The sequence below is a fragment of the Exophiala dermatitidis genome (genome assembly GCF_000230625.1).
Source record: "Exophiala dermatitidis NIH/UT8656 unplaced genomic scaffold supercont1.5, whole genome shotgun sequence".
NCBI classification, from domain to species: Eukaryota; Fungi; Ascomycota; class Eurotiomycetes; order Chaetothyriales; family Herpotrichiellaceae; genus Exophiala; species Exophiala dermatitidis.
The window spans coordinates 683,004-704,736 of record NW_008751650.1 but is presented as its reverse complement, the minus strand read 5'-3'; the positions used below and the strand labels follow the sequence as shown (position 1 = coordinate 704,736).

The 21,733-nt window shown below is 51.5% G+C and overlaps 7 protein-coding genes across 7 annotated transcripts; 3 read left to right on the top strand and 4 right to left on the bottom strand.

Moving 5' to 3' along the window:
- Positions 1-640: 640 nt before the first annotated feature.
- Positions 641-1,783, bottom strand: HMPREF1120_05854 (mannan polymerase complexes MNN9 subunit; the record flags this gene model as incomplete). Its single annotated transcript, XM_009160043.1, has 1 exon — positions 641-1,783. The coding sequence occupies one exon, from the start codon at positions 1,781-1,783 to the stop codon at positions 641-643; it is 1,143 nt and encodes a 380-aa protein (XP_009158291.1).
- Positions 1,784-2,702: 919 nt separating this feature from the next.
- HMPREF1120_05853 (uncharacterized protein) lies at positions 2,703-3,137 on the bottom strand (the record flags this gene model as incomplete). Its single annotated transcript, XM_009160042.1, has 1 exon — positions 2,703-3,137. The coding sequence occupies one exon, from the start codon at positions 3,135-3,137 to the stop codon at positions 2,703-2,705; it is 435 nt and encodes a 144-aa protein (XP_009158290.1).
- A 4,327-nt stretch (positions 3,138-7,464) lies between these two features.
- On the top strand, positions 7,465-10,098 carry HMPREF1120_05852 (uncharacterized protein; the record flags this gene model as incomplete). The annotated part of the gene is made up of 1 exon (XM_009160041.1): positions 7,465-10,098. One exon carries the CDS (start codon positions 7,465-7,467, stop codon positions 10,096-10,098), a length of 2,634 nt encoding a protein of 877 aa, XP_009158289.1.
- Positions 10,099-10,581: 483 nt separating this feature from the next.
- On the top strand, positions 10,582-11,742 carry HMPREF1120_05851 (uncharacterized protein; the record flags this gene model as incomplete). Its single annotated transcript, XM_009160040.1, has 1 exon — positions 10,582-11,742. One exon carries the CDS (start codon positions 10,582-10,584, stop codon positions 11,740-11,742), a length of 1,161 nt encoding a protein of 386 aa, XP_009158288.1.
- A 470-nt stretch (positions 11,743-12,212) lies between these two features.
- HMPREF1120_05850 (uncharacterized protein) lies at positions 12,213-13,737 on the top strand (the record flags this gene model as incomplete). The annotated part of the gene is made up of 3 exons (XM_009160039.1): positions 12,213-12,352; positions 12,391-12,608; positions 12,689-13,737. 3 exons carry the CDS (start codon positions 12,213-12,215, stop codon positions 13,735-13,737), a joined length of 1,407 nt encoding a protein of 468 aa, XP_009158287.1.
- Positions 13,738-14,216: 479 nt separating this feature from the next.
- HMPREF1120_05849 (acetyl-CoA C-acetyltransferase) lies at positions 14,217-16,620 on the bottom strand (the record flags this gene model as incomplete). The annotated part of the gene is made up of 8 exons (XM_009160038.1): positions 14,217-14,618; positions 14,739-14,972; positions 15,029-15,158; positions 15,278-15,389; positions 15,488-15,634; positions 15,751-15,990; positions 16,074-16,178; positions 16,239-16,620. 8 exons carry the CDS (start codon positions 16,618-16,620, stop codon positions 14,217-14,219), a joined length of 1,752 nt encoding a protein of 583 aa, XP_009158286.1.
- A 1,023-nt stretch (positions 16,621-17,643) lies between these two features.
- HMPREF1120_05848 (SulP family sulfate permease) lies at positions 17,644-19,754 on the bottom strand (the record flags this gene model as incomplete). The annotated part of the gene is made up of 2 exons (XM_009160037.1): positions 17,644-19,379; positions 19,433-19,754. 2 exons carry the CDS (start codon positions 19,752-19,754, stop codon positions 17,644-17,646), a joined length of 2,058 nt encoding a protein of 685 aa, XP_009158285.1.
- Between the last annotated feature and the right edge of the window lie 1,979 nt (positions 19,755-21,733).

The following is a 21,733-nucleotide window of genomic DNA, read 5'->3' as shown; positions in this document are numbered from 1 at the left end:
TTTTCTGGTAGCAGTAGACAACACAACCCTGAAGCATAAAGAGCAAGGGACCACCTTAAACTTTGACAAGCCCGAAATGCAAAAAACCGAAAAAGAAACCGAAAAAGAAAAAAAGAGACCATGACACATCCCTCGCCTAAAAACTCCACTGCATGCCTTTTTGATGTATCAGCAATGAAAAGAAAACCTATCCTGATATTCTTTTGTTGTTGTGCACGCATTTTCGGAAATTCCTGTGTTTCTCACCCGCTGCCCTCATCCAGCCCATGCATAGTGACAGAAGGGAACATTCGGCAACATATTGATCTAATGGATTCCGCCTGATTGCCTTTTCGATGGACATCTCCTTCAACTCTCTGTCGAGGAGCATGTGAATCTGGGACCAGATCTGAATATCGCTTTTCCATTTTATTAGGGGCTACCTCCGGAGCCTCGCTGCCAGCGCTCGATTAGATGTTCTTTGAAGTCTTGGTCATTGTCGTGACTGTTTCGCCACAGGAAGAGTAGGTTTGGTTCGTCACGGCAGAGGTCTTGTGTTGGTACAAAAGCAACTCGATTGCTTCATTCGTCATAGTGGTACACCTGTCAAAAACCATGTTAGCCTTATTATGTCTGATGCCACAAGAAATAGACCATCAATCTAACGACGGGAAAGGCGACTTACGAAATAATCGGGCAAGCCGAAAGCATCAAAATGCAGCCGTTTCGCCATCTTCGCGAAACCCTCGGTTTCAATGAGATGATAGAACGGGAATGGTGGAAACATGGCACCGTCACGGTGGACTTCGGCCTTGACCAACAAAGCTGTCCCGCCGACGCCGTCCAGAGGCATCAGTCGACGCTCATCGCGATCCTCTCCAAACTTGGCCGACATCGCCATGAGTGTCCTATACGTAGGCATCTCGGCATAGCCTTCGAGTAAAATATCGTCGGGGCCCATTTCCGCTGCCAAGTCCTTTGCTGTTTGACTATCCATCCAGGAGTTGTAGTCGTAAGGTCGCACATCCGGCTTGCCCTTGTCATTGATGTATCGCTGGAAGCAATTGGGGACAATAATGGCTTTGTCATGACTGGCTAGATCTTGGATCAACGTGGGCGGTGTTTCGATAATGTCGGCATCCAGCCACAGAACCCAGGAAGTATGAGGACCAATTGTGGTGAAAAGGAGACTGTTCCGTGCGCGAGCCATAGAGGCACGGCGTTCTTTCTGGTTTTCCATCTTGTGGCGTTCCTTTTCATCTTGAGATACGATGGGAGGATCGAAGTCCTGTCGCAGTATTGTCACCGATTGAAATCGTTGATCTTCTGGGCCAGATTGGGTCTTCCTGACGGCTTCCTGTAAAGCAGCGGTGGCAGCATGTCCTTCTTTTGTCCTAGGTGTGATGAAACCCAGACTGATGTGACGGTGAGGGTAACTAAGACGGAGGAGGTTGTTCCAGTATTCCGGATAGAAGCGGGCAAGGGGTGTGAGAATCAGGACTTTTTCATTATTCGCAGCGGGGTTGGCTGATGCGGTCAGATTGTTCAACTGGTAATGAACGACAGGCGGAGGAGGAAGGACGTCGTCTGCACTTTGCAGTTTGCGTTGTTTCCGGAAGGCTGAGGTGGGTGGTGAAAGAGGGTTCTCGGCGACGACATTTTGGGCCCGCTGCAGTTGGTTGGAGGCGTCGGGGGATATGGTGCGGATGCTGTAGATGAAGTAGACAAAGACAACGCCGAGTAAGACACCAAGAATGGTCGTTCGATTGCTGCTGCGCTTTTGACGCATGTCGAAGTACGGCATATTTCCTGTTGCTCAGAGTCTGCAGAGCAGTAAAGGAAACGTGTCACCTCGATGGCTGTTGCGCAACCTGTATCATGGTCGGAAGAGAGAGGATTCGGGGATGAGGATGTCCACACAGCGGACGGACAGGGGACCACGACAGCGACTGTGAGTCTGAATGGACTCGAGTTTCACTGATAAGAGAGTAGGGAGTGGCCGCGGAATGGGCCTCAAAAGGTTTCTAAGTGAATGAACAATCAATTGTCAGTGAGATGGGTGCAACCAAGTCTGGTACCTGCAAGTTGCAGGATGTACCACGACATGGAATCCCTATTTTGTGTGTACCGGGACTGGATTCGCGGTCCAGTTCAGCCGCACCTGGAACCAGCGCCACACGCCACGCGTCTATTTTTATCCAGAACCTTACAACTAGCAACACAGAAATGCCACCACTCTACAGTGAAATAGGGTTGAACGCGCAGAGAGGTTAAACGGGGCCGCCCAGGCGTGCCGTGATTGATACTTCTATCAAACAAATACAGTGCGTTCTTTGTGCCGCATTCTGTATCCGTTCAAAAAACTATCTCTGTGCAGTGCGCACTTTGGTATCATATCAACAATAAAACTCCCCCAAAGCGAATGCGCAAGCAAAAAATGTGGTCATGAAAAGTGCCCCTGGCGGCGAATGTCCTGCAATGCCCTTCTCAGAATAACCACCTGAAAGTTGATGACCCCAATCCTTTAATGAGACCGTGGCCATGAAACGAATGAAATATATAAACAGCAGCCCCATCAAGGGAAGGTTGCTAATGTGAATGCCGTGACTCCTTGCCCATGTTGATGCAGTCGTAACAAAGGAAATTCATGCAGGTCGTCGTTGAGATATGACCGGTTGTTGAACCAGGTCGTCCTGTTTCTGAGTTGGAGGTCATTATCTCCGTCACAGATAGACGTCGGTCTGTCTAACCTTCTTGATCTTCTGGCAATCGTCCTTGTCAGATGAGAGGTCACTCCTCGGACTCCGTCCTCCAGGGCTTGCCGCCGGAGAGGCTTTCCCAGCTCCAGCGACCTGGAAATAGTCGCCGGCTTCCTCGAGCTCCAGAGGCGTGACGGGTCCCTTGGGACTTCCTAACGGGTCCAACCGCGGTGCACCAGGCTTCGGACTAAAGGATGAAGCGGCAATCTTGGAGGAAAGATGTGCCCTCTCCAAAAACTCGCGTTGTTTCTCCCGCATAAGCCTAGGAGATTCCAGCTGCACCGGCTGGGTAACTCGGTTGATGCCAATGGCTGGGCTTTGCACCGTGGATGACGGCGTGGCAGGCGAGTCAAGGTGGTTGAAATTGGACGGGTGGAACCGCGGAAGGCTCATGTGCATATTTCTGGATGCCTGGCGGCCATGTTGCGTAGATCGAGAACGTGATGACTGAGAGGAGAAAGGCTGTTGATTTGCTGGGAGCCGGGGAGATAAAGGCGAGGTGGGCGTGTAGCGTCCTGAATAGGTATCGGTATTCATTCTGTGTCCCATGGTGAAAGGCGAGGCCAATGGGTCCGAAGATGTCCGGCGTGTGATTGTGTTATTTCGGTGAATTTTCTCCTATCCCCCAAACGATGACTTGAGCGTTGTTCGCATGCGGCAGCTGTATCGTGCAACGTTGTCGTATGTGTACTGTAGGATTCGGACGTCGACCAGACTGGGGTGAATTGGTGGAAGCCTTGTGATGAATCGAGGTCGTCTGCCAGATTATAAAATCCTATTGAGCGACGGGGATTTTGGACTCGTGGGTAAAATCTGTCGCAATAGGATTGACTGCAGAATTGGTCGACTGATGTATGAACAGGGCTTTGTCGAGGAGGAGATACGGTATGGAGGTCGAGGTCGGCCGACGGAAGAAACGGCTGGATGGGTCGTTTTGTATTCGCCGGATTCGTGTTCGGTTGTACAAGTGGCAGGCTAGACACGAGGTGCTCAGCCAACGATGGATTGTGGCTCACGGCTCAAAGATGGGTCCAGGGCGATCCTCCTTCGAGTTCTCCTCGCTTTGATTTTAGTGCTGGACTCGTGCGTTGAATCCTTGTCTCACGAAGGGTTTTAGACGTGGTGCTAGGCGGCTTGGGTTGCCGGGGCCCGGACTTAGATCTGCAAACCAGTCAGCAACACTGAGAGGCCGATCAACAGTGGTGATTTCCGGGATTGTCAGTGCAGCGCAGGCTTGAAACACAAATGAACTGAGAATAAAGAGCACATGTGATGGATATATGTTATGCTAGGCCACCGACGCAGCAGACGATCTGCAGGATGTTCTCGTACCGAACAGAGTTTGAGCGCTGCTATTGTAGAATTCGAACAGGTGCAGGCGCAGTGACCGGGATCAGGCGGTTGATCAGCCTTTCGCACACCGTACGACCGGACTGCAGGTGTGAGGACTTGGAGACGTCTTACCGGCTACGGCAAAGGACAGTGGGATAGTGGGATGGTGGACCTTGCCAATGTGTCGTCTCGTCATGTGCCGCTTTCTGCTAACCTGTCTCCATTAATCAATTTTACTAGTACTGAGCAATACAGTCGCTGACCCGAGAACATTCTTTAACGGGTCAAGAGGGGCATAATATGGCAATGCAGGGCACGAATCCAGCAAGCGGGCGCCGCAAACGTTATTGACAAAAAATATCATCATGAATGGCTGAATGCGTGGAACAGTGGATACTGAAAAAAGAGATAGTGGAAGCAGGATGACGGTAAGCGCGGCAGCGAAACGAAGCGGCGGCGGCCAGGAAAAGAGAAACGCCAGACGGCGCCCTCGATGCCATGCGCATGGGCGCCACATCGCCGAATTTCAGCCAACGAGATCCGAACGCACGGGGCTCGATTTACAGCGATTTACAGGGGCTGACGGGTAAGGATGCGAGTCCCTGCTTCAGGACCATACAGCAACCGTCATTCAGTCAAGGCCAGTCAATCAATCAATCTTTCATCAATCAAATCGATTGATCCATCAACCCTTGTGTGCCTGGCGACCAACGAGAGTAGACGAAGCACTGTCCTGATTAAGTACTCATCTGCCGATATATAGTACACGCCGTCCGTGTTATGCTGCTACATGGCACTATCCGCGTTGTATACATCTACTAGTAGTAGGAGGTTATGACGATTGTCAGTCCTTGGCTGGGCTAACAGAGACCGTTCAAGTTGGCAAGCAGAAGGAACACACGGCCAGAAAGAGTATGGAAGGACGGAGTACTCCTATTTACTAGGACGTTACCAGCGTAGGACTAGCAACTGTAGCTGTTCTAACATTAGCGATGTCGCAACCGCTAGTTTTTGTCAAACTAGCTGTAAGTGGTAAGCATGCGTGTCTAACAACATGCTCAAGTTTCAAGTTCAAGTTGTCTGTTCACATCCAACCCACTCTCGATCATTTCCGCCAGCTTATGGTCAACTTGAACCATGTGGGACGCTTCCACAAATCATCAGCACTGCCTACTACTACTGCAAACTACACGCGACAGCACGCAGACGCCAACAATTAACCGAGGGGGGCCTTGTAATCTTTCAGGAGTTGCTCAAGGGTCCGCGATGCTGGGCTTCCAACCCTGTATCGTTCTCGTACCCGTCTTATCGTGTCTGTCGTCTGGGGTCTTGACAGGCCGCGTCAGTCAGGGACAAGCATGCCTGGTAAGGGTCGAATAGGCTGCGAGGATGATGGGCACCTGCCAGCAAGGATTCATTATCGCCCTTATCAAGTGGCCAAAAAGTCAAAGTCAACTTGTCGCTAAGCGTACTTCCAACTGCTGCTCAAATGGCATCAGCATGGATGGACCGCTTGCCGGTTGGAAACGGAACGCCGAATACACCTCGCACTTACAATACCTAGGTATGTACCTGCGTACTGTTGTGACTGTGCACAACAAGGCAAACGAATAGCGATACTTGGGGCTATGGATTAGAGAAGGCCTTCGCTACGCTCAGATACAGTGTGGCTGTTTTTGCCTGTCTCTGACAGTTGTGCGGGGCCCAGGGGCTTCCACGGTCCTGTCACCATCCAACCGTCATACAAATTCCCCCAGCGGTAAAATGTTCATACAGAGCAGGCCGCTTGATTCAGTAGTATACAACGATCAAACCAATCATCAATGGCCAGCTGGAGCCGAGGACAACTTGAAGTGGAACAGCCCGAGCGCGTCGATGCAGTATTGTACTGTTACTACTGTACGATGTTTTATGTGGGAATGTTTTCCTAACCTTATTGACCCTCCACTGTTGCATCCACTGGCACCACACAGGAGACATACGGCGTACAACTTACTATTATTATTTCTGCCCAGAGCCTGGTAGCTCCAGCTAGCAGGAACTGCAATTCAGACGGATATCTCGGAGACTGGAAATGAGAAATTCGTCAAACTGTGCTGAATAGGTGGTCGTCGTACTGTAGTACTCCCTTGTCCGCCTCATGTACTGTGGCATCATCGATGATATGTGCTCCTCCACCGGCAAGCGTGCCGCCAGACCATTGCAGGCACACATATCCGGCTTATTCCATCCAGAACGATTGCCACTCTCGTCTCATCACGATCGAGTACAGAAGGCCAAAGCAACGTGCAGGAACACTTCACAGTTCTCCACAAACTTCTGCAAGCAGATCATTCTTTCCTGTGGTTATTGACCTAACAACGCACAGTTACGCACTGTTGTATCCTCGTGACCAGCTGGCATGGCGATCAGTGGGAGGACTCCCCAGATGCACCCGTGCCAAAGCCTTTGAAACGGTGTCAGATTGCTGACAACAGAGCGGTAGCTGTGCAATGCAGAGCTTGGTAGCAGTCATAACATACAACCAGCGAAGGCGGTCACTTTCTACAACTTCCCTTTCATGCCGAAAGTGGATTGCGCGACTGCATTAGTATTAATCGTACTTGGTATCTCGATCGCTATCCATCGGTTACTACTGTACGCAACAGCTACATATGACATCGTCGACAGCCAGGCAGACAGGACTATGATAGCCGTCTTCTCTTATGGGGGCCCAGGCAACCGTTGATTCTCGTGGTTGGGATTTTACTACCTTGACAAGGCTTGAAATACCTGTCAGCGTCTCGGCTGGAATCTTGAAACAACGACATGGAAGTCGCTTCGCTGTTTCAAGGCGGCTTAGACTCGATGTCGTTGTTCAAACCCTTCGGCTATCATAGCGAGCAGATATGCCTTTCAAAGTGTTTGCGTGTGGCCCTGTGAGAGGCTTTCGCCGCAGGATACCCTCGTCTCGCTTCTGCGAATCTTGGAAAGATCCTCGTGCACCAGCCACACGGCAGATGGCGTTCCTTGAATGAGGGAACCAGCCGAAGGGAGTCAGACACGAAGTAGGTACATTTATCAGAGTAGCCATCAAGCACAAGTAAGAGGTATACAATATTGTACCTTTCATTAGGTGGCCATGTTGGAATCGTGGCTGAGTTCGTCGGAAGCTGGCGGTCCGAACAGACGCAGCCTGCGGTGCTGTACGTCTTGGGCATAGTCTGGATTACAGCATCCAGGGGTCCTTCAGTCCTCATTCAATCATTGCTGCCGTGCTTTACCAAGAGTGTTGCCTCCTCCATGAGAGACGTGTTGATTGTCGTTGACGAGGACAGCCATAAATACATTGCCATTCTCTCGGGTCGTGCAGTTCTTTTGCCGCAGAAGTGATGCTTGAATTAAATAGGCGGCTATGATCACACCTGTACAATCCTCCATGGAGTCGCACCTCACAGTCGACTCTGCCGGCCGCGAGTTCGATCAATGGCTTGACTGGAACGGCGCCGTCCATACATCTCCCGGAGACTCGATTGGAGACCATACACTGGTCGAGTCCGAGAACAACCTCTTTCGTCTCCCTATATCTCCCTCGTCTACTGCAAACGGCGACCATCATCTGTCGCACATCAAGACCGACTTCCTCACCGCCCCTCCTTCCTTGGACGTCCTGACACCCCGGCATAGTCCGGTTTCCCCAGCATCACGCTCCAGTTCCGAACTAAGACTCAGCGGAGATACGTTACGAGACCAACCAACCTTCAATGAGCGCCCAATGTTGAAACGGAAGCTCTCGCCTTCAGATGTACCCACCACGAATAACCGCGTGGACGCGCCGACTCCAGCGGCGAAGAAGCGCCCGCACAATGTGATTGAAAAGAGATACCGAGCCAATCTCAACGAGAAGATCGCGGAACTCAGAGACAGTGTGCCCAGTCTGCGAAGTAGCAAGAAATCCAGGCCCCGCGACGCGTCCAATGAAGATTCGGATGAAGAAGACTTGGACGGCCTCGCCCCAAGCAACAAGCTCAACAAGGCTTCCATCCTCACCAAAGCCGTGGAGTATATCCGACATCTTGAATTTCGAACAAAGAGGCTCGAGGAAGAAAACAAATCGCTGAAAGAGCGATTGGAAACTCTAGACAAGGTCATTGCTCAAGGAGGTCATGACGCTCAAAGAGCTACGGCTTTCACCAGTGACAAGATTATTGAGGAATCTTGTACTCCTTCAGACACCAACTCGTCTCCGTCCGGGGCTGCAAAGAACTCAAACCCGCCTCAGGGATTGATCCCGCTTCCCGAAAGCTGGCGGCGGTTACGACAAAATCAATCGCAAGAACATTATGGACACGTCTACGAAACTCCTTCGGATCGGTCCAGGTTCAAGGGCAAATGGCCGACTCGAGTCATGCTCGGGTCTTTGGCCGGCCTCATGATCATGGATGGCTTGAGCGAGTCAGATACAGGCACAGATTCACGAGAAAAAGGGCTGTTTGGAATCCCTCTTGAACTTCTCGATGGGTGGCAGTTCCTACGCTCCCCAAGGGTTTATTTGGCCGCCTTCAATCAATACTGTCAAGCTGGAGGCATTCTTCCCTTGGTCAAAGGCTTCGTCGCTTTGACGTTTCTCGCCTTTCTCGTTTTCTCATACCTGTTCAACTCGAAACCTCCTCCGAAGGATGACCTAGAGGAGGCCGGCACCCACTCCTCACGCGCACCAGCACCAGCATCCCCGATTGAGGTCAGACGGCGAGCCTGGAGTACCAGCATGCAGGCGCTACGGCTTCCTCACCACAGTTTCTTCCCGGAATGGATGGCCATCACATCCGAGTGGCTCAAATATACCTTTGGCTGCCTGTTCGGCGCACGTGCATACGCCTGGCTCACAGGCCGCACTGCTGAAGATGACGTGGCCCGGATTAAGGCTTGGGACATCGCGATTGATGCACAATTGGCCGGCGGGGATGTCGAAGTCAGCCGCAGCCGAGTTGTCTTGACCATATTCGGATCGGGCACTTTGCCCAGTACACCCCTGAGACTGATGTTGAAGGCTTTGCACTGCCGGGTGTTGTTGTGGAACGTGGGCGCACTCGGAACCATGACTTCCAGCATTGCTAACCGTGTGGGGAAATTCTTCGCCAATCGACAATGGAGTCGAGCCAAGCACACCCACGATCGTCTACCTCTGCACCACTCGGATCGGCTTCCCGCCTATCTCTCCCAGATGCTTGACACGCCGTGCGACGAGGTTTTCCTCGACACTGTCTGTCAAAGAGCCTATAACTTGATGTACGACCGGCCAACCCAGGAGAACTCCACAAATCCACTTTTGGATGTTGTGGTCGAGGACCATGCCGTCCGCTCACCCCTGGATGCCATCGCGGCCTGGCGGTCGACATACTCGCTGACACAAGCGTTGGAGCTGGTTTTCAACCGCCCAGAAGCTCTTGAGCTCCTGCACGAGCATCTCTCATACGCGCTTGAAGTTGCTCCTCCAGGTTCGGCTGCGGAAACGCGAGCCTTGGCAGCCAGTGCAGTGTTCAGTACCACCGCACGAAGCGCCTGTTTTGTCCGAGCATCGATGGCCATGCAGGCCTCTTCTCCGAGCACGCAGTCAGCTTGTACTGACACCGATGCACGTCCCCCTTACTTTATCGATTCCTCCACACCCGTATCTGCCCGAGCCGACATTATGAATTGTCTGCACTGTGCAGAAACCCTTCAGATCTTAGAGTATGAACATGATGAGCAGAAAGCACATGCCTTCCTCTCCTCGAAAAAGATTGATCCCGCGAGCGGTGGCCTTTTGACCAAGGCAGCGGTTCAACATCTTCGGCGACGACTACCAACGGCTAAAGCGCCGGCACAAGACGGTGCAGATGAGGTTTGGGGCCTACCACACCATGTCTTGGTCCAGGCTGACAGATCGAGTGTGCACGATAGCCTGGAGAAGCCACGACGGTACAGTACACGCAGCAATGATACTGGTTATGAGAGCCTGGAGGAACTTTGCGCTGAGAGAGGAGTTGAGCAGGAGTTGCAGTTTTAATATGACCTTCGCTGTCGCCTAGGGTTGGACGGTTGGATGTTAATACTGGATCAGGAGTACGGAATGTTGGCGCAAAGGGATGCCTAGTGGCGAATATGATGCCTATGGATTATGAATATTCGATGAACGTGTCCCAGTTCTGGATCGGCTTTGTCTGGCCGTGGCTTTCTGAGGCTGCCCAGAAGCGAGGATGAATATATTTTGACCTGTAGATATTGTCCCCCGCCAGCGTGGATAGGAGTATACCGGCGGGAACTCATTTCAAATGACGTCGGTTTCTGTGGGTCAGACGAATAAAATATTGAGGTAGCATTATGTCATGGCATGGACTGCACCTCCATTCGACATCACCATCTGCAATGTATACATCAATAAAATGTTGTATAGCCTCTTTGCCACGGTCCTTACCAGGAGTAGTAGTACTTCTACCCAGTCTGTCCTTGTACAGCAACACGACGTGCAAGTTCGATCCCTTCCTCGACCATGACACAGACACAGAATGACACCGACGCCGTCTGGCAAATCGGGGTCTTTGACGCACACTGCCACCCTACCGATGTCTTTTCTTCCGTCGAAGACATTGCTCAAATGAAAGCTCGAGTGTTGACGGTGATGGCCACGAGGTCTCAAGACCAGGACCTGGTTGTAGAGGCTGCCAAGAAGTACCCGATCAAGTCGCGGGAGGACCTCCTGGAGGGATCATCAACCCACGTGCTTCCGTCGTTTGGCTGGCATCCCTGGTTCTCGCATGAACTCTACAATGACATGGATGGAGAAAACACCTCCGCTCCCAGTACCACTGAACATTACCGGTCTGTACTTGTTCCAGCTCCGGATGACGAAGAGTTTGTGCAGTCTTTGGCGAAGCCAAGATCACTCCGCCAATTCATCGAGCAGGCTGAGTCGAGGTTGAAAGCTTTCCCGTACTCCATTGTGGGAGAAGTAGGATTAGATCGGTCCTTTCGGCTGCCTGAAGCCTGGAAGGAGGAGCCGTCGAGCCAAAATGGTGGCTCAGAGGAGGAGTTTACTCCCGGACGGCGTGGCGGGAGGGGCCTCTCGCCTTATCGCGTGAATCTGGACCATCAGAAGGTGGTTTTGAAGGCTCAACTCGAACTTGCTGCGAAGCTGCAGAGACCAGTCTCGGTGCATAGCGTCCAGGCGCATGGTTTGGTCTTTGATTTGATGCAGAGCATGTGGAAAGGACATGAGAAACCATCCAAAGCGCAACAGCGGAAGCAAAAAGCAGCCAGCGGCAATGGTCGGGAGGTGGGAGATGGAAAGGAGGCAAGTTCCCTGCCCTATCCTCCTCGAATATGCATGCATTCGTATTCAGGCCCTCCGGATGCCTTGAAGCAATTCTTCAGTCCTAGTGTGCCGGCGGACGTATACTTTTCGTTCTCGTCGTTGATCAACTTCAGCAACCCATCCTCTGAAAAGGTCACCAATGTCATTAAGGCGGTGCCAGATGATCGAATCTTGGTGGAGAGCGACTTTCATAGTGCAGGGAAGAAAATGGATGAAGTGTTGATGGAGATCATTTTGAAGATCTGTGAAATAAAAGAATGGTCGTTAGAGGAGGGTGCAAAACGGTTCAAGGAGAATTGGGTCAAGTTTGTCTTTGGAGAACGGCCATCCACTCCGTGATACTGTTTATGGTCTCTCCGACGGCAGTGAAGTTGAAGTCAACAGTACAGCTTGGGAAGGCACTGGGTATACTGTGCAAGAAATACACCACTCATGCGAGCCAGATGTGTCGGGTTGTCACAGCGATGTCGTTGACATTCCCTTCACAGTTTACCAGTCTCTTGGTGAACGAAGGCCTTTCGCATGAGACCGCGCTCTGCGCATACACCATCAACTTGGGAACGAATCTGTTTTCCGCGGGCGCTGCTTCTCTACGTGGTGATAGCATCGTCTTCTGCACAAAGACTGCAACACCACCGTGTGAATCGCTGCCTAAAAACAGCCGAGCCCTTGTCACCTGTCGGCGGGCCGACGGCCTTGTTTGCGGTTTCTCACTCATCTGAATTTCTTTCAGGATGAAATCGATTCCACCTTCCTCCCTTCAATTGCCTCATCGTCCTCGAGTCGGAGCGCACAACGTTCCCTCCAAGATGGCCGCAAACACCAAGCACCCCTATGCGGCTTTGCTCGAAACACCGCACCCCTTTGCCTACACAGACTGGGTGGTCAACATTCCTGTCCCACAGATACCACGGGATGTGCCCTATGGAAACTGCATGAACTCGACCAGGTGATTCTGAAGAGGCTGGTGCGGGCCGTTGAGTCCAGAGCCGGCAGAAACCGCTGCTTCTATGAATTTCTCGTGCACCCGTCGCAGTACAGTCAGAAGCGCCCATCTCAGATCAGAGTGACTGGGCTTTACGCGTTCTACCAGGTGAAAGACTGGCCAGGAGCCTTTGCACAGCTGGAATGGACCTCGTTCGTCTTTGCCAATATCGAGTACGACAACATGATCAGAATTCATGGGGCGGGAATCAATCTCATGTGTACGTATGCAGCGGAAAGAAATCGCGGAAGCCCAATAGCAAGCGTATGTTTGTCTCGCTGACTGACTTTCGATTCGCAGTGCCAATCCTCCCAATGACAGCTTTGCCTATTTTTCAAGCAATGAAGAAAGATCAAGACCAGGTATTGGCAAGAATATGTTCCGAGCAAGGCAAAACCGTAGGCGAGGTGATCGAAGGACAGATGTGTCTATACGCCAACGGGGGATTGTCAGCACGAGGCCCTCTACACCGACTCTCTGAGCACGATCCAGCACTCCAAGTTTCCCAAGCCGCGACGCAACGATTGTCGAACATACTAGAGCTTCCTGTCCCAAACCCTTCGCAAGGGACACCGGATCCGGAACCAATCAGTGAAGAAACTCTGAAAACGAATGCTGAACCCAGCACCGGCATAGAAGACGCAGGCGCCGAAGTCGAGCAAGTCCTACCAGATCCAGATCCCAACATTGAACAGTCTGCTCCGGAGCCTGAACTTGAGCCTACGCCTTCATCTTCTGCTTCTACAGGGCTAGACGCCGATATCGATCTCTCTGAGTCTCCCAACAAGTGGACCGTAGAGGAAGTCGTGGCCGACAAAGCCAAATTCGAACACGCCCTCAAGATGCACAGCGAATGGGTTCGAAAGGCCACGTACAAAATGCAGATCTACATGATGCGCCACTTATGTCGATCTGCCCAGATGCAAACTGCCCCCTGGGACGACTGCTGGAACGAGGCGCGACGACTGATCTTGGCGCAAGCCGATGCGCATCTGCAGAACTGGCATGAGAAGTACCCGCAATTCGCTGCTATGCAAACACTTTCTACGGGACCCTGGTTGGAGAAACAGCTCAAATGTCTTTTGACCTCTGTCGCGGCTCACCATTCAATCCCGCAGGACTTGTCGCCAGAGGTGCAGGCGCAATGGCGCAGAAAACACTACTTGATCGCGACGGGCAAGCAGCGCCAGCTTTTACAGTTGTGGGCTAAGAAGGTCAAGAACTTGGCGGAAGCTCAAACTGGTTTGAGGTATCGGTACGAGAAGGACTTTGTCTGGGATCTCTGGACCGGAAAGTTGGAGCGTAGAGGGGCTGCGCAAGCAGATGGTGATCGAATGGATGTGGATTGAGAATGGAGAACGGCATGATCGACGGTGTTTAAGATTGAGATAGGCCGAAGGTTGGAAACCCGACGTTTGTCGAGGTTTAGACGAAGGTCCGTCGATGTTTGAAGATTCGTGGCAACCAGGGATAGAATCGGGCAAGTGTGAGACGTGGATAGAGGGTGCATTAGAAGGACCAGACCGTGTTAGACGAGGCTAGACATAGAATCGGAATGTATGAGTTTCGACTGTTAGTAAAGGCACTTCAATGCTCGTCTCGTCTGTCTAAGTGACATTGCCGCGTTGCCATCATGGTGGCCCGGAAGGGCATCTATCGCAATAGGTATCGCACGGGACATGTTGGACCATATCTCTTTGGCACAGCATTGCATAGATGAATACTAGGGACCCTGGATATCTCGCATCGCGATAGTCCCAAAGCAGGAGTAAGTGATGGCGGATGTGGATGTTGAGAATATACTAGAATCTGACATTGTCATTCATCACTACAACTTCGACCCTTGTCCATACCCCTGTCTCAGTCTCTGCGGTAGTAATTTCACAGACGCAGACGGCGAATCTGAAGGCTGCTCCGTTGGCAAACTAAACAAATTCCTCCCCGTCTGTTCATCAAACCGCACTATTCCGACCAATCCGACTTTTTCGTCCGTCCAGCTCGCTAGGCGGGCGAGGGTTGCTGCGTCGGCGTGGTTGGCGAGGATTCTGGGGCCTTGAAAAGATTCCACCGTCTTCTCAGATGTGGAAAGTCTGTTGTTGGTGTTGGTGTTGGCAGTGTATGCGTGTATAGAGGAAGCCTTGTTGTTCACTGAGGTGGAGGTTGAACGGAGTCGAGCTACAATATGTCCTAATTGAGGACTGTTATGTCGGTCGTAGTCAACTGTGTAGGTCTGTGTATTCCACCGAAGGATTAGTTATTAGTTAATGGTTGGTTTTTGGTTGTCACAAAGGTTTTAGGTCAGGGGTGGGTATGGATATGGAAGCGCGTAAGAGTGTTCAACTTTACATACCTCAATCATTGCCTCCTGTTCTCTTGCCACTTTACCATCAACAGCCGGAACAGGCACATCAGTAACATATTCCGGCAATGGCGGGTCTGGCGGATAAGACAACCCGTCTCCAGTTCGTCGCCGCATCGTCGACAAACACAAGACGTGTTCGTAGGTCATCCAGCCACCATTGGCGAGGATCAAGCCGTGGCGACCTTTGCCGGCGCGGAGGTGACGGGTCATTTCGGTGATTGCCTAATAACAGGTATCAGAGAGATGACGGACTGGAGAGAGGTATCGGTCGTACATACATGCATGGAATAATTGTTACCCGCGCCACCGAAGCTAGTCAATCCGCCTAGAAGCGTCAATGTTTTTTTGCTGTTTGTTATTGGTAATCCGAGATGAGCGGCGGCGAGTTTGGGGACGATGGGGAAGCATCTATAGTAAGTACTCGCGGTCGGTTAACAAATACAACGACGAGGAAAGGAGCCGGGGGGGGGGTGGTGGGAATGGGAGGAGTATGATGGATATGGATTTGGGTTTGGGGTTGTACGCACGAGTAGAAATCAAATAAGTCGATGTCGTCTTTGGTTAAGCCGCATACTCGCAAGCCAGCGTCGAGAGATCGTTCGATTGCCGGGCTGGAATGGTAGTTTGGTCGGTCCCAGACTGGGTGTGTGAGATTTAATTAGTAAACTTGCACGCATGCACGTCTAGACAAGTCTCTGGCTGTAGGGGTGAAAAGGAAAGGGTGATTGTGAACTCACAGTGATCGCTGTCTTGTGTTCCCGCTCCACCGAGGGCATAGATCCATTTCGCCTTTGGGACACCTAGTTCTTCGGCATACTCGGTGGATGTCAAGATACATGCGCCGGCGAGGTTGATTGTGTTGAAGGCGTTCATTAACAGGGGGTCTGTCACGCAGAAGGGACATCAGTCATGGCCATCCCATCCGTCACAAGCCAGTGGCAGTAGAGGTACAACTCCAATCCTGACATTGACACCGAATCCTGGCGTGGATCTCACTTACATGGAAAACAAATCATTCGATTCCTCTCCGTCACGGTCGCTATCTCATCCTTCGTCTTCGGCGGCTTGCCATAACTCCACGCCAACGGGTTCCGTTCAGCCACTTTGGCGAAGTCGGCATACAGCTGTGCAGACTCGTCGTGATTCTCGGCGATCGACTGTCCACGGTGTGCGCGGAAACCGTTCTCGAAAAGCGGATAGATTTGAATCGGGGCGCCAATGTTATAAGTGGCTCCGAGGTCTAAGAGCATACGGAGTCAGCAAGGGCCACCGTTTCTCACCAATACGGGACAATTCTTTCCAAGCTGTTTCCAGTTCACTCACTTTTACCCCTGTCCCTGGTCGTAGCAGAAAACACCGAGTGGACACTTTCTTTTGTCTTTGTCCATCCCGGCGGAGGCATCTTTTTGGCCGCCACGCATGCACTCACTTTCCTCAATTAGTTAGTCCCTGGTCAAACAAGTCAAGAAATCGTTTCTTCGGTCATACATGATGCCAGAGCCTCCCCGCCCGTCACGATAGCAACCTTCGTCTGACCCTTTGAAATCCTCCTAGCGGCCTCGTCGAACAATTTGGCTGGCTTGTTGCCGCCATGGTCACTGTAGAATTTATGTCGGGCGTCAACGCCTAGGCGTCGACTAATGTCGCCTGGTAAGTCGTCGTATGGCCACGTCCATGTGCGTACGACGTCGATGCTGTCGATGGACGATTGGAGTTGTGCTCTTTTTGGAGATGGGAGGTCAGTGTCCTTGAGAGCAGTGTCGATGGCCGAGAGGATTAGGGTTAGGGGTTCATGGGCGTCGGAGACTGAAAGGGATCGGTTGATGCAGTCGCCTACGCCGATTATGATCGGGGTATGGGTACAGGCCATGTCGGTACAGGTTGAAGAGACTCAAGTGAGCAACTGGTTATTTTGCTGGCGATATGGATGAGCAGCATTAATTGCGTGTCCAAGATCTCATTTCAGTATAAATGTATAGTAGTCTGAGATTGTATCCGAGAAGTCCATAGAGACTCGAAAGTAATGTCCGCCGGTCTATTGGTTGTTTTGACACTTCAACATTTGATAGCCGGTGCGCACATGGAGACGTGCTGTGCTGAGCTGATAGAGCCGAGGTTCTCCACGCGGAGGTGCTGACGCCGGAACCAGCAGGGCGACCTCATGGCAGTGTTTCGTGATTTGCAGATTTGATTTTCTAGAAGAAGTCACAATCATGCCATTTCGATAGACCCAGGTTCGATGGCTTTGAAGCCGGGTGCGTGTGGTGCTTGTCTTCCACAATCCGTGCTGGTTGGGTTCCACGAGGTGATGACTGAGATGTTAGAGCACGTCGGATTAAAGTTGTGCCGTAGGGAGTTCAGCCTTGCCATCACCCGTCAGCGCCGCAAACCTTAGCAAGACCACCTCATCCGCTTTGTCTGTACCAGCATTCGTCTCCATAATTGGATGGCTGGAGCTGCATATGTGCCAATTGCCTCACGCGGTTTTTCTGTGGGTACGCTCAAGCAAGGGGAGTATCTTTGGGTCCTGCTACATGTCGAGCGGGAGGCGTATCACGACGCCACGGAGACCATGTGAAACTGGTTCACAGGGAAGAACCCTATGTGCTTGCCGCCTGATCAATAATACTCGTACTGACTAACGGCGTCAAACTCTGGGGATGTACTTGGAAAACACAATATTAGAAAGTGGCGCAATACCGTGCGGGCCCTTGCCAATCGACGAGAGAGGTTGCCTTGCGAAGCAGTATTGCATATCATCATTCCGTTATCTGATCATATATCATCTCTGTTGTCATACATAACCTCAAGGTCAGAAAGGAAAACAAAACCAGAGACGATCATCGTGCCATTAGTTGCGACACCTGCACATTCAGTGGGTGGGCGTAAATCATCACATCTTCTCACGATGAGAAACGGTGGTCTCCTCCTCCCCGCTCCCCTTGACGACAATTTCACAGATCTCATCAATAGCTCTCGGAGCAACCACTGCCTCGGCAATACTATTAAACACTCTCGCCGTTGTCAACTCCAGCAACTCCAGAGAAGAAGCATCAGGCTCCCTCAAGATCCAACCTGCCCGTTCGAAGCGCTCACGACTCAATTGATTCAAGGCGACGAACCGAACTTCAACGGCCTCCCCTGCATACTTCCTGAGCTCAATGAGGAAGTTCTTTAGGCCAACGACGGCAGTGGTATCGCAGTAATTGACCTTGCCAAAGTCCAGAATAACAACGTTAATCGGTGGCAGGCCGACACTTTGGGTATTGGCCTTCTTGCGGAGACGGGCTATCCGCTTCTCGCCTTCGACTGACCAGTTCCGGTCGGCTTCCGTGCCATTGGCCGTGCTGTACGCCGGAGCATGGTATGTTTCGATGGTGTCAAAGATGGCCTGCTTGACTCGATTGACGTTAGGGAAGAAGAAGGACTCGTTAAACCTGAAAACGCGGATATCCGCAGGAATCCTTGGTGGCAGTGCATGAGCGCTGTTCAAGGAACTTGCCAACTCCGAGGAAGATGTATCTGCATAAATGCTGGTGGTTTTTGTAAAGACCTGGCGGATGAGACAATAAGCAATGTTGAAGGCCACAGCGCAGCCGATCCCAATCTCGGTGCTGACAAACAAAGACACCCAGAACGCAACCATCGAAGCGATAAAGTCGGCTAGTGAAGTCTTCCAGAAATGGTAGTAAGTTTTGGCAGACCCGACGAGTGGCCAAACCGCGGTGATGATGATGGCGGCAAGTGTGGCTTTTGGTACCCAGTACAGGGCACCAGTGAACTTGTAGATGGAGAGGATAATAAAGGCGGTCGTGATGATCCCGGATAATGGCGACTTAACCTTGCATTGGGAGTTCACCGCGGTTCGAGACATAGCTCCACCTACGCCCATGGCGCCAAAGCAGCTGTTGAAGAAGTTGATCACTCCGAGATAACAGAGCTCTTGGCTGGGATTGATGACATAGTTGTTCCTCAGCCCAAAAGCACGCGCAATGGCAAGATGTTCAACAGCCATTGCAATGAATGCCGCGATACTGCCGGCGCTGACTTTCCCAATGAGTTTTGCATCTGGTACCTTTGGGGAAGTGATCCGGGTGGTAGGGACTTTGCTGACGTCAAAAAGGTAGTCGTCCGAGTCTTTCCCCTTGTTGACAGCATAGCTGATTCCTGTGAACAAGACCATCGTGATGAAAGCACGGGTGATGGACAGAAACCAAATGATCTTGTTTCGGTTGCCCCATTTCTCGCCGGCCTTTTGGAGGATCGTCAGCAGAATGATCCCGGCAAAGCCAATGCCAGCTGCTCGGCCGTTGCAAGTCCCAAAGTTTGTCAGAACGTCGTGAATGATATTGGCAGTGCCGTCACCAACATTATCTTCACCAATAAGGTTCTTGACTTGACCCAAACCGATGGTTATGGCAGCAGCAGAAATGAAGCCAGTCAACACAGGAAATGAGATGAAGTCGAGAAGCCAACCGAGCTTCAAGAACCCTAGTGCCATGGCATAAACGCCCATCATCAGCGCTACAGCTGATGCCACCGTTTGTGCACTGTATCCTTCCTTTGTGTAATCTTTGACGACATCGGAGGTCAGCAGGCCTATCAGCGACGTTGGTCCAGTTGACATGTCTAGAAGGTAGGTCAGTTGATCAATAAACCAGGGAAGAACATGCGGATTGCACCTTTTGATGTGCCCATAAAGGCATAAAGGACAGCTGGTAGCCAGCTGGACATGAGTCCATACTGGACTGGAATCGTGGCAATCTTCGCATAAGCTAGACTTTGAGGAATCAACATGACAGCAAGAGTCAGTCCAGCGATGAAGTCGTTCAAAAGCCATCGATAGTCATATCGAGGAATCCATCCCACGATAGGAACCTTGTCCAGGAGATACAACACCGCTGCGCCTGGAGCAGCCCGCGCCCCCTGAATACCATAAGTCGCCACCCGATTCCAGGTAACATCTGTCCTAACGTCTTCTTTGACCTTCTGGACGATCTTCATGGTAGTATCTTTCTGATTATTTTCCTTTGAGGTGAAGAATGGACGGGACCCGGTGGACAGGTGGACGATGAAGGTTCATATGAACTATATGTCCCAGACATGGAACGGTTCCAAAGATCCATCCATGCAACGGTTGGGCCATATCGCAGCGCCCTCGGGATGTACCAGGATTGTCATGCTTGGTTCAAGTCAATGCATACATTGCGCGCGAGAGCCATTCAGACTTGCTTGGGGCAGAAGAGCCAAACTCAACGCCGGAGATCCAAGCAATGGAGAGGCCGTTGGCGGAGACTTACCGAAAGGGCATACTGAGCAGCCATTGGGAGACCGAGAGGATGTGACTGCATTTCAAGTCACAGTCTACCTCGCTTTCTGACTGGTGGCAATCCAGCGCCAGCTTCGAGAAGGCCATGTGCCCCAGACTACCCCAGGCCCATGAAGCTTAGCCCCCTCATGAACAGGGGTTGTAGAACAATCATGATTGGCGAATATCATGTGGATCTCACTTCCATCAACAACGTGAATGCGGGGGGTTGTATTCGCCATGGTGCAAACTCCCATAGCCCTGATATTGGATATTGGCCGTTCAGGGGCTTGTAGGAGGCCTGCAGCCGTTGTCGTAGAGCACCTAGACCCTGCTCGTGCGGCTAAATGATCATGCGAACCTTGACTTTACAAGATACCTCGTGTTGTCGGCCAGCCTGCATAATAAGCTTGTAAGCATCTGACCCCGGTCTTGATGATCGTCCGCCAAGTCAGGAAGGCGAATCAATACTACCAACTGTCTTCCGTCGCGATCAAGCACAGCTGCCTCGGGCTAAGAGTCAAGCAGCTGGACCCTTAGTCCTGCAGCCTGTGAGAAAGCTAGCGTGCTCGTAAAGGCTGATCAAAATCGTGATCTCTGGCCACAAACCTGCAACAGGGCCTCCCCCGGGTGAACAAATAACCGGACAGTGCAGGGTAAAACTCAGGGGAATGCCTGGATCATGGTAACAGGGGCGCAGAATGCAGCTGCGAGATGTGATGGCGCATGCTGATGCCCAGATTTTCGCCTCAATTCGGCTAGAGGACCACAACGTAATCCTGACCTCCAGTGTCCGTTGCTTCGTGTTCGGCAGTCAAGCTAAGACAGCCTCACACTCGACAACGAGGGGTGAATGAGTCGGGATATCTGTATCTTAGCTGGATAGGAGGACCGCTGCATGGCATGCAATGGCCTGACCACATGATTCGAACGTTGAGAGTGAGACCAGTAGTTCTGATCAGAGGGACGTCGGTCCATAATCAGCCTTTGAAAGCAAGTCGGTCCAAATTTTGTGAAGATACTATGTAAGAGTCAGGGGAAAAGATCCAGCACGGGGCAGAATTAGCTTCATCGTCCGACGTTCGGGGCAAATGGCTCTTGACCATTATAGCAATGTTGAGAATCGACAGTCCGACCTATTGACATCTTTATATGAGGGCTCCTGCCATTGCTCATATATGATGATCATGTTGGATCCCGGGACATATCAGCTTTGAGCATACGTCCAAAAACGCTGGCCAGTGTTAATCTCTGAAAAATTCGTGACATGCTATCCAAGACCAACTAGTAGAGCTTGCATAGGGCTGGAAGTCGGTCGAGCCATTGCGAAGATGTGGTAATTCAAGCAACAGTTCATGACGACTCATTCTAGAGACCAACAAGCCAGGATCTCTGGTTGTCAGCGTCAACAACAGGGGCTGAAAGGGAGAGGACATTGAAACTAGGTAGCACTGATGGTAGCCGGGCCTTTCGTGATTGTTAGCGGCACATGATTGATGGTCCCTGACACTGTCCTCTCCATGCACAGAGTCTCTGTTTGCTGCTCATGGGTCTCGATTCTCTGGGTGAACTTTCAGCCAGAGACACTGCTGAGAGTTGATAGTGCAGCCCAGCTACATCCAAGCTTAATGAAAATAGATACGTTACCATATGATCAAGTAGCTGTTTGGGGGGG